At 57.4% G+C, this 10,359-nt stretch overlaps 1 protein-coding gene across 6 annotated transcripts in view; it reads right to left on the bottom strand.

Annotated features, from left to right (window-relative positions):
* Nucleotides 1-963: 963 nt before the first annotated feature.
* Nucleotides 964-10,359, bottom strand: part of FAM120B (family with sequence similarity 120 member B) — a 35,874-nt gene continuing 26,478 nt past the window's right edge. For 3 of the 6 annotated variants that reach the window (XM_045189013.2, XM_045189012.3, XM_045189016.3), the window contains 4 exons: nucleotides 9,223-9,315; nucleotides 6,603-6,654; nucleotides 2,403-3,183; nucleotides 964-1,760 (listed from right to left, as the gene is read on the bottom strand). In XM_045189013.2, the coding sequence (XP_045044948.1) occupies nucleotides 3,063-3,183; nucleotides 6,603-6,654; nucleotides 9,223-9,315 (266 nt within the window). In that variant the 3' untranslated portion in view covers nucleotides 964-1,760; nucleotides 2,403-3,062. Of the gene's footprint in view, nucleotides 1,761-2,402; nucleotides 3,184-4,882; nucleotides 5,021-6,602; nucleotides 6,655-9,222; nucleotides 9,316-10,359 lie in introns of those variants that run through there. The other 3 variants (XM_045189014.3, XM_045189015.3, XM_045189017.3) reach the window with 3 other exon arrangements.

Here is a 10,359-nt window from a genome sequence, read left to right as displayed (position 1 = left end):
CTCCTTTCGCGTCTCGCCGCTTCTGTGTGGCGGGCAGGAAACGCGGCTGACGACTCACTTTCCTTCCTAAGTGGCAGGTGCTGAGGGGACTTGGAATTTCAAGTGAGATGCAGTTCAGAGGACGAAGAGAAAGTCCAGTCTCTTGGGCACTGAGACCTGGAGACTGTGAGGCACTGTTCCCGCGACCAGCGCTGCAGAAGCATGCACCTCACGTGAGACACGAGAGCCGCCACCGCCGCTGGCCTGCAGTGTCCCCTCCTCCTTCCCTTTCTGTGACAGATCTGAGGTCACTCCTGCTGCGGAGGTCCAGGCAGGCGGTGCAGGCCAGGCGGGGCCCCTCCTGAGTCCAGTCCCGGGGGAAGATGCTCGTGTGTGGCGACGGCAGTGGCGTGCGGGGGCAGGTGGTGCAGCAGGAGCTCTGCTGGCTCAGGGCAGGGCCCCTCCCCGAGGGAGACGGGGACAGGGGGGAGATGGGGCTGCGGCCGGTGCCCTGGGCAGGTCTTCCCTCACCACCCTGCCCCTGCACCACCATCAAGGACACGCAGCGGGTGCAGTGGTGCCCCATGCAGAGGCCTCTGCCTGCGCCGGCCAGCCCCCACGAGCCACCGGCGCTGCGATAACAACAGTGCAACTCTGCTTTCCCTTCGCGTGCGCCTGGAGCGGGCTGGAGGTTGGACTGGGAAAGACGCGGGCACAAGGGCTCGCCATGCACCACAGCAACAGCAGCACAGCGACAGGCGTCGCCACTCGCTTCCCTTCCAGGGCGTGCACAGGCCTCACGTCGGGAAACCCTGCCCCGAGCAAACCCACTCACTGATGGTGACACCAGAGGCGCCACATGGGGGGGCCCACGGGCAGCCTGGCCAGACCCCACCCGATACTTAGGACCCCTGGGCTTGCCAGGTCTGCAGCTTGAAGAGCAGGCCCAAACGAAGAGGAGGAGGAAAAGACCACGCGTTCTCATCACGAACAGCAGACTAACTGTTTGTATTTGGCAACATGTCACAAGCAGGCACTCAGAGGGGGCACGCCTCACCCAGGCGGGCCGTCTGTGCAGAGCAGAGCAGGGGCACCTGCACCTGGGCGCCGAGCCGACCGGAGGCGGTTGGCTGTGCGCCTGCAGGCAGAGAGGTGACCGCAGGTCTGTCGTCTCCACACACCAGCGGGAGACCCAGCGGCACTTCTGACAATTTAAACAAGGAATCCAACCATCCAAAGCTGTGTCTGCGCCAGAAACCTTGACAAGAACACCCGGGGCCAGAGGCCAGGCCGCCACTGGGAGGAAGCAGGGGCTGTGACCCCATGTTTTGGCCCAGGTGGGACGGGTTCAAGGGAAGCTCCCAAGGGGGCACTCCCATCGCTGGTTGCAGGCGTCTCTCCAGGCACGCTGGACGCCCCCGGCTAGTGCAGGAGGGTGATTTCCTCTCTCCCTGAGGCTCACCCTGTGGGGTCTCCACACTTACGACCCCCTAATCAAAGGTGGGCCCTCTGAAGGGTGAAGCCGCAGGGACGCTGGGGCGACAGCAACTGCATTCTCAAGAGGGTCCCCTGGGTCCGGCTGCTGCCGCGGGAAGGTGGGGAACACACAGTGCGCAGTGTCCACCACGTCTGTGCCCAGCCGATGACGGGGAGACCCAATGACCGGGAGGCCCGGTGCGTCACCACGGCTGTGCTGACTCACATCTGCGTCCCAGATTGAAAGAACTCTCTCCGGCCATGAGAGGGTCCGGCAGGCCCAGCAGAGACGTCAGTTGGACCACCTGGAACACAAGCAACGGGCTGTGAGAAGGCCTGATGCCTCTGACCAGCCCGGGCCCCTGAGGACCTCTCCCACCTGCCACCTGCCGAGGACGTGAGGGGTCTGTCAGCCACAGCTCCCGGACCGACGGGGTCCAACCTGGGGGTGCGCGTGTGTGTGCATGAGTGTGGGGTGTGTGTCAATCACAGTCGGTGCTTCAATCACAAAACACCCAAAGGTGATGGCTTATCTCCACTTGCTCTTCTTCCCTTGTTTCCCACCCAAGCCACAGGGACGGAAACCTTAACAACGCCCATCAGAAACTGGGGCTCATCCAGGCCTTTCTCCAGCCCCCCACGGTCCCGTGGGGCTGCGCCCGCCTGTCTTAACTCTGCCACCCCTCCGTGCCAATCCTTCTCTGGGACACCAGCCCCCGGGGTGAAACATGGGATCCAGTGCCGTGACTTCCCCAGGGACCTGGCTCCACGCCTGCCAGGCACCGGCACTCAGTCACCTTTTCGAGGCCTGACTCTGCGACACGCCACGAGAGGACAGTCGAGTCACCAGGCACTCGAGGAAGCAGAAACAGAGACCAGAGCAAACACGCACCAGAGAAAGAGAAACCCAGAGGAACCATCTACAAAGGCGGGACCCCAGACGCTACCTGTGTGACTTTCTTCCCGCACCTGCAGGAGGCACTCCGGGACAGAACCAGACGACTCCACAGTAAAAACAAGACCTTCTGGGCGCTCAGACATAAAAACAGCAAAACTAAAGAACTGATAGAAGAGTTTGAAGATCCGATGGAGGACCCTTCGCACAAAGTGGAGCGAAACGCCAGAGAGGGGGCGTGTCTGCCCCCGGAGGCACAGCAGAGCAGAGGAGGGAGGGAACCGCCGCTGCACCCCTGTGGAAGCCTCCCTGGGCAGAGGCGAGCCTTGGAGGGCACCAGGCCACGGCGTGCTCTGAGCTGGGCTCCAGGCTATCCCCATGGGGCCTCTCCCAGAAGTTCTGGCTTGGGAGCCCCCTGGGATGGCAACAACTTCCCCCACGGGCTTCCCCACCATCGCAGGCCAGAGCCCAGACTGTCTGCAGACGTCGCTGAATGAGGACTGAACGAGGATTTCTGACGCGCGAGCAGCGACGAGGACACGAGGGGCTCTGAGGAGCACTTCCCTTGTGCCGCCTTGAAGACCCCTGTCTCGGTCTCTGGTCCTCGAGGGTTGGGTCACGGTGTGTCCTGTGGGCCGAGCTCATCGTAGTGGGACCTGGCTGAGCTTCTCGGATCTGTAGGTTCATGTCTTTAATCAAATTTGGGAAACTGTCAGCCATTATTTCTTAAAACACTCTTTACTCCTCCCTTTGGGGCGTCGGTGAGGCCATGCATTCTGCTTCGATGACACACTCGTTCTGCTACAGCGTGCCTGTTTCCTTCTGGAAGGGACCTGTAGGTCAAAGGTTTTGATTCCTGAAAATGTGTCGCCTTTTCCTCTTACACTAGAATGCTGCTTTGGCTGGCTATAGGATTCTGGCCTCAGAATCATTTTCTATAATGGAAAGCAAAGAAGTGTGAGTGCTGAAGAGAGACACAGGCCACAGAGGGCTCTGTGAAGGGGAAGTGATGACCGTCCAGAGGGCAGAGCTGACGCCTCAGAAGGGGCTGCGCTGCAGCCACGCCGCCGCGTGGGTGACAGGGACCCTGAGGGCCAGCCGGACCTGCAGACGTGGCCGAGCACCCCCACCGTGGGCGGCAGGACGCACATTCTTCCTGAGCACACATGGAATGCCCCAGGACAGGGCGCGTTGGGGCGGCAGACGAGCCTTAGAGTTAAGACAACTGAAATCATATCGAGTGTGTTTTCCGATCACGGTGCTATGAAACTAGAGGAAGAAAACTGGAGATTTCACAAATCTGTGGAAATAAAACAACATGTCTTGAACAACTAATGGGTCAAGGAAGAAATCAAGAAGGAAATTAAAAAGTACGTTTAGACAAACAGAAATGGAAACACGACAAACCTCCACGGGATGCAGTTCTAAGAGGGATGTCTGTAGTGGTCAGCACCTATGTTCAGAGACAGGACGACCTCAAATACACAACCTAACTCAAAGAACTAGAGAAAGAACAGGTGAAGCCCAAAGACAGCAGAACAAAGGAAATAATAAAGGTGAGAGCAGAAGTTAATAATACACAGACGACAAAGACAATAAAAAAGATCAAGAAAACTAAGTTGGCTTTTTGAAAAGATACGCAAAATTGACAAACCTTTGAGCTTGTCAAAATTGACAAACTAACCAAGAGAAAAAGAGAGATGACTCAAATAAATAAAATTACAAACAGAAGAAAAGACATCACAACTAATATCAGAAATACAAAGGATCCTGAGAGACCACTAGGAACAATCACACACCAACAACCAGGCAGCCTGGAAGAAATGGGTGTATCCCTACACACATACAACCTTCCAAGACTGAGTCACAAAGAAACAGAAAAGCTGAACAGACCAGTCAGTGAGAAAGGAGCTTGAACCAGCGACCAAAAACCTCCCAGAAAACAAACGCCCAGGACTAGATGATTTCATGGGGGATTCTACCAAACATTTTTAAAAAATGCAATGCCAAACCTTCTCAAAGTCATCCAAAAAACTCAAGGGGAAGGAACGCTTCCCAACTCCTTCTGTCACAAGGCCAGCATCGCCCCGATACCTAAGCCAGACAAGGACACTGCCAAGGAAAGAATGCCAAGACCCCTGACAAACAACCCAAGCACACAAACCCCACGGCACAGGAGAAGGTCATGCACCACGGTCACTGGTGTTCACACCCGGGATGCCGGGGGAGCTCAGCACACGCAAGCCCAGGTGAAAGCACACCCGCCACCAGCACGGAGGGTTAGGACCACATGGGCACCGCAGCAGGTGTGGCAAACGCAGGGGACAAAATTCTACACCCTCTTCTTCACAAAGATCCCAATATAATGGAAGGTGATGCGTTTTCTAAATAATCAAAGAACTGTGAAGTTACGTTTAACTTTGAGTAATAAGTATAGTTTCATTTTCATTTAAAAACTGGTACACGGAACTTTCATCAGAAGACTTGACTGCAGAAATAACTTATAAAATTTCAAGATTCAAAAAAACGCACCGCACCGGTCTTTCCAACGTGCAAAGGGTGATGCCCACTCAGTGGCACAGGCGAGCTTGTGGAACACAGACGCCCACCGACCAGCTGGAACCGGGACGTCACGAAGGGAAATGGCTTTCATGGGGGCTGCCGGGCAGTCTGAGGGAGGAGAACCTTGCTTAAATGCTGTGCAAATAAGCAGCAAAGAAACGAAACGTTTAGAGGAAGTGGTGGTCTAAAATGAACAGAAATGAAAGGAGGAGAGTTTTGGGATTTAGAGAGAAAGCAGGAGCCCTAAGAGGGGCGGAGAGAAAAGTCTTTCCAGAGCTGGGAAATAAGGTCGCTGCAGGTCCTACGAGACATGCGTGAGCAGCAGCTGAGTCTGCCGCACACAGAGCACACGCGGAAGACACACGATGCCCTTCTCCGGGAAGCACCGCTGGGCCCGCACAAGACGAGGCCGGGGGCCGTGTACACCGAGTGGAGTCAGGTGGCTCCCAGGGCGCAGGCGCACACGCTGGACGGAGACTACACTTAGGGCCATTTTGTCTGAAGGAGGGCTGCTGCTGGGGCCCTGCACGGGCACCTCTGAGAGCTGGGGCCGCAGGCAGGGTGTGTGACCCAGAGGACGCTGGGCAGTCCCCACTCGCTCCCCAGGTTTGGGGGCGACAGCTTTGAGGAAGGGTTTGTCTTTCAGCTTCTGGCCCTTATCAATACTCCAAAGGTTATTGGGCTTACAGTTTCAATTCTTGGGTTATCTGGAGACTCCTGGACGTAAAATCACCCTGAAACTGCCTTTGTTTCAAGTGTTTTTAAGGGTTACGGCGCCACTGCCAGCACAATCCAGGCCAGCTCTGCCCCAACTGAGCAGGCCCTCTGCCACCGCCCCACTCCCCAGGCTTCCTGTCTGATGCCCGGGGTCTGCGCTGGAGTCCCGGGCCTGTCCACACGCACAGTGATAAAAACTCTGAGCTGGGGCCACAAGTGGGGAAGATACACTGAAGCATAGCCAGGAGTCACCCCGAGCCCTGAGCCCCACACCCAGTGCGCTGAGGAGCTAACTCTCCCCCAGGAAGGGAGAAAGGGGTTACTTCTTTTTCTGTGCAGATGCTTCTGGGAAAGAGATAAAGCTGGAAACGTGATTTGTGGTTGGAACCGGTGATGAGAGCTGATCCCTGGAGCCCTTGACGTCACATCTGCTGAGACGTCGACCTGGGCAACAGCACACAGCTCACACGGGCGCCACCAGCACAAGGCAGGGCATGACCCCAGCTCACTGAAAACCCACCTTCCCTCAGGGACACGGGGCAGGGCAGTGAGGCAGGAAGGGAAATGCTGATGGTTGACTGTCTGCAGCCATAGGGTCAGCACAACCTCCAAAATAAGTCAACAAAAGCTTTTAAAGTAGGGCACGAGGGAGAAGTCACTGAAAAGGAAGCTTTTCCTTTTATGGAAAGCTAGTCCAGACCCCAAGCCACCCTCCCTTTCCGAGGAGCCAGAAGGTGACTCTGGTGCCACTGACGGAGAGAGACGTAGGTTTCCAAGGCCAGACTCCTCGTCTGCGTCCTCTACACTTTTTCTGGAGAAGGCAGACTCTTCTCAACACTGATTAAACTTAGGAGAGTGTCGGGGGGCTCTCACATTTGAGTTCTCGTCCGGTTTGGCACTGGACGTGGGGTTTGTGTCATGAAGGTGTGTTTTACTCCCGTTGAGGGTGAGCTGCCTTGCTCTGGCGACTTACCCAGAAGACGGGACGTGTCTTCTCCAGGGGTCAGGCTCATGGTGTCTGCTTCCTGCACCAAATAGGAAAAACCAAAGCTAAGAATGAAGTCTGTCGAAACTCCACGCAGCAGACACCGCACCTCTCGCTGCACAGACGACCTGCTGAGTTGTGTGCCGGGCACAGCCTCCGCCACCCCACGGCCGCCTGGCACTGGACTCTGTCCCACAATTGTTCCAAATCAGCAGGAAGCAATTAATCGGGAGCTGTACTGGGAGTGGAAGGAGCCGAGTCAGAACCACTCCTGACTCCAGCCCTGCCGTCTGCCAAAGACACTTGGGAATGGAGCCTCACAGGCAGATGGCCCACGGGGGACATTGTGCCAAGTACGGAAAAAGCAGTGCTGGGCTCCTTCTGCAGCTGGGCCCAGGGCTCCCGGCCGCCCGGTGCAGCTGGTTGCCCTCTGCCTTCCCTGGACAGGGCTGCCCTGCAAGTAAAAGAGATGGTCGGTCTCTGTGTCCAACAGTAACGCTGTCCCCACAGAATCCCTCACGCGTCTGCCTGCGGGAGCTGCCCACCCTCTGGGCTGTGGGGTCCCTGTTGCTCACACCTCTCCCAGGCCCAAGCTTGTTATCACAGGTGACTGGGGCAGTTTTACAACAGCCCTGCTGACCCCAGCATCGCCCCCAGAAGCGAAACCCAAAGAAATCACAGGCCAACTGGTGGCTGCCGACTGCAGAATTTCCCACCTCATCTCCCTGGTGCCCTCACTCCAGCTGCAGGGCACCTCAAAGCTGGGGGAACTTGGATGCGCACACCTCACCAGCCGCCCCTCTGTCCCAGCCCAGTGCTTCCTAGGAAGGAGGGTGGGCCCTGGGATGGCCAGCCCCGGAGCAAGGGTGGGGTGAACACTCTGAGGCCCTTCTAGTTGTTCTCAAACAGAGGGAATTTTGCCTGCTACCTCTGTCCTGAAAACAGTGACAACTTTGTATTAGAAAACATATCCGAAAATACTAAAACGGGCAATTCAAAGGTGGACAAAAGCCAGCCAAAAATATGTTGGCCCAAAAAAGATGACATAATTCAACCACAGTAGTCAAAGAAGTGGATTATCTGACCTGAAAATGTTCCACCCGTAATAAAAGGTTGGTGGGAGACGTCGGCACTTCTGTGAGCGCGGCTCTGTGGCGGCCAGTGCCCTGGCAGACCCAACACACACTCCGCCTGCACCCATGTCTCCCTGGCCTGCGCTCCAGCCCTGACACGCAGGCCACGTGAGGGCCACGTGAGGGACGCGGGCATGGCGTGTCCCTGATGCGTCCTGTGCAGGAGTGTGTGCTGGGCCCTTGGGCGTGCGCATGCCACCCGGTGGGGGTTATGTGGGGACTGGGACGTGGAGGAAGTGGCAAGGGGCACTGGGAAGGAATATGGACAAGTCCGAGCCAAGGTCCCCATTGCCGCCATACCTGGCCAGGTTCTCCTTTCTCCCAGAAACACTCGCACCCAGGTTCACCTGCAGGAGGTGTGTCACCCGCAGAGTTAGAAATCCAGCACTGTCCCCAAGCAATTACACGGATGGCTCTGTGTCCAGGGCTGCAGGACCCCAACACACCACTGGGCTCCGGAGGGCAGGCATGTCCAGGGCCGCACAGCGACGACCAGCAGCCCCCATGGGACAGGCACGTGCGGAGTGGGGCTGCCTGCACAATGTCCGCTCTCCAATGCGCACAGCAGCTACGACACTGGGGGAGTGCACTGTGCGCCTCCCCACTGAGAGCACTCGGGAGGAGTGGAGGAGGGCGCCGGCCCTCATCACCGATCTGTGCTCGAGCATGGGAGCCGATGACTCGGGGCCAAGTGGAAGCCACCTTCTGCCTGCCCTGCACAGGGGTTCTGAGAGGGTGCACAGCACTGGACAACGTTAGCGAGACCCTCCGGGAGCTCCCTGTCACACTGGGCACAGCTGGTAGGCCTTTCAAAAATATTCATTAAACTCTGGTCTACACCGAGCCACACGGTGGACTCCCGACATCAGCTACACGGCAGATTCTGTGGCAAGAGAAGTGGCCAGACCCACCCCTGGTGCCTACAAATGCCCCCCACACCTGGACTTGGGGGGCAGCCTGTAATGCTGCTCAGACACAAAACCAGATGTGCCCGTGACTCGCTGTGACTTCTGTGAGACCCTCAGCTTGTAGGGTTTGCAAAAGTGAATGAAATGATAAGTCACATGAAAAGTGTTTTTGTACATGAAAGGATAAAATGAAAACTGTTAGTTGGGTCACTTAAAAGCCTGTACAGTTTGGCCCTCAAAAGTGTACGGAGTGCGTGCTCCAGGAGTGAGACCAGGTGCCCGTGCACACAAGAGACGAGGGCCCGGGCCATGCCCCTTCCTGTGAGGACACCCCTTCTCAGGCTGTGGTTCTGTGAGAGGGAGTGGGTGGCCCTTATGAGGGCCGTGGGCCTCGAACAGATGGGTGACCACCAGTGAACGGCAGTGAGGAGCAGGCAGACGGCCGGGCTCTGCCTCACTGGCCAGACCTCAGTGCTCTGGCCCGGTGTCCACATGCAGACACACCACCTGCTGCAGAGGCTGGCAGAGCCGCCGTTGCGACGACACCTGTGGGTAGCATCCTCTTACCTGGGTCCTGGTCTCTCCAGTGATGTCCTTGGCCAGACCGGCTGTGTCCAGAGCTCGTCCTGTGGGAGCCGGGTCCCTGTCTTCCCCATCTCCCTGTGGGAACACGTGGTCAGCACGTCAGCAAGTCACCCGATGCCTAACCCCAAAGGACGTGCCATGTGTGAGACTGTCACGAGGGTCAGACTCCCGGTATCTTTGACATCAAAGGGAAAGCCCGTGACGATGCACATGCAGGGGCCCTAGGGCCAGCACCGGGCAGTGGGGCACCGAGGCCTGTGTGTGAACATGTGTCCCAGGACCCATGCTGGTGACAGGGGCAGACTAAGGACATGGGGCATGCTAGGAGGTGCCTTTAAGGCAGGGCCCTGTGGTCAGTCCTGGTGGCTTGCCCCCTGGGGCAGGCTTTCTGACCAGCATGCCTGCCAGTGGGCGGGACTCTGAGCACCAGCCCCGATGCTGCACAAACGTGCCTCACACGTACCTTTCCCCTTGAAGACCGACCCTCAGTGCTTACACCCTGACACCCCACCACGTGTCTCTGCTAGAATGTCCCACGGGAGGGCTGTGTCCTACTGACACGTGTCTTTTCCAGTATCTTGATGTCTCACAGTGACCCACAGAGAGGAGGTGCCCGCTGCAGCGAGCCAGGTTCTACCCACATGGGGAGGTTTCCCCTAACGGCTCCTGCACTCTTGTAGGGCTGTGGACAGGGAGCTGCCTGCGGTGCCCGGCAGATAGGCCATAGGCACACAGGGCTCAATTCCCACGAGGAGGAGATGGCAAGGCCTGGCCTGCTGTGTGCAGGTGTGCAGGGTACAGGGTGAATCTATGCAAGTGTGCAGGTGTGTGACACCTGGTAGGAGCCAGACACATCCCAGGTGCTGTTCTACCCTTGCAACACAAAGGCTTGCAGAGCCCTGTCTACAAGGCTGGTGCCAAGCAGAACCCTGAGGACGGCCGAGCAGGTAAGAAGGCGGGGTGAGATCACTCCACCCAGAAAGAAAACGGGGCTGCACAGCTACAGACGTGGTCCCTAAGCACTGGGGCCATGAAAGGATAACTGGAATAAACTCATAGATAAGCACGCTGATAAACAAGGTGTCCCACGCCACTGGCACATGCAGGAGCAAATGAGCA

This window comes from Desmodus rotundus, chromosome 11 (assembly GCF_022682495.2).
Source record: "Desmodus rotundus isolate HL8 chromosome 11, HLdesRot8A.1, whole genome shotgun sequence".
Taxonomy (NCBI): domain Eukaryota; kingdom Metazoa; phylum Chordata; class Mammalia; order Chiroptera; family Phyllostomidae; genus Desmodus; species Desmodus rotundus.
The sequence above is the reverse complement of the archived record's forward strand: the minus strand, read 5'-3'. Positions and strand labels throughout refer to the sequence as shown.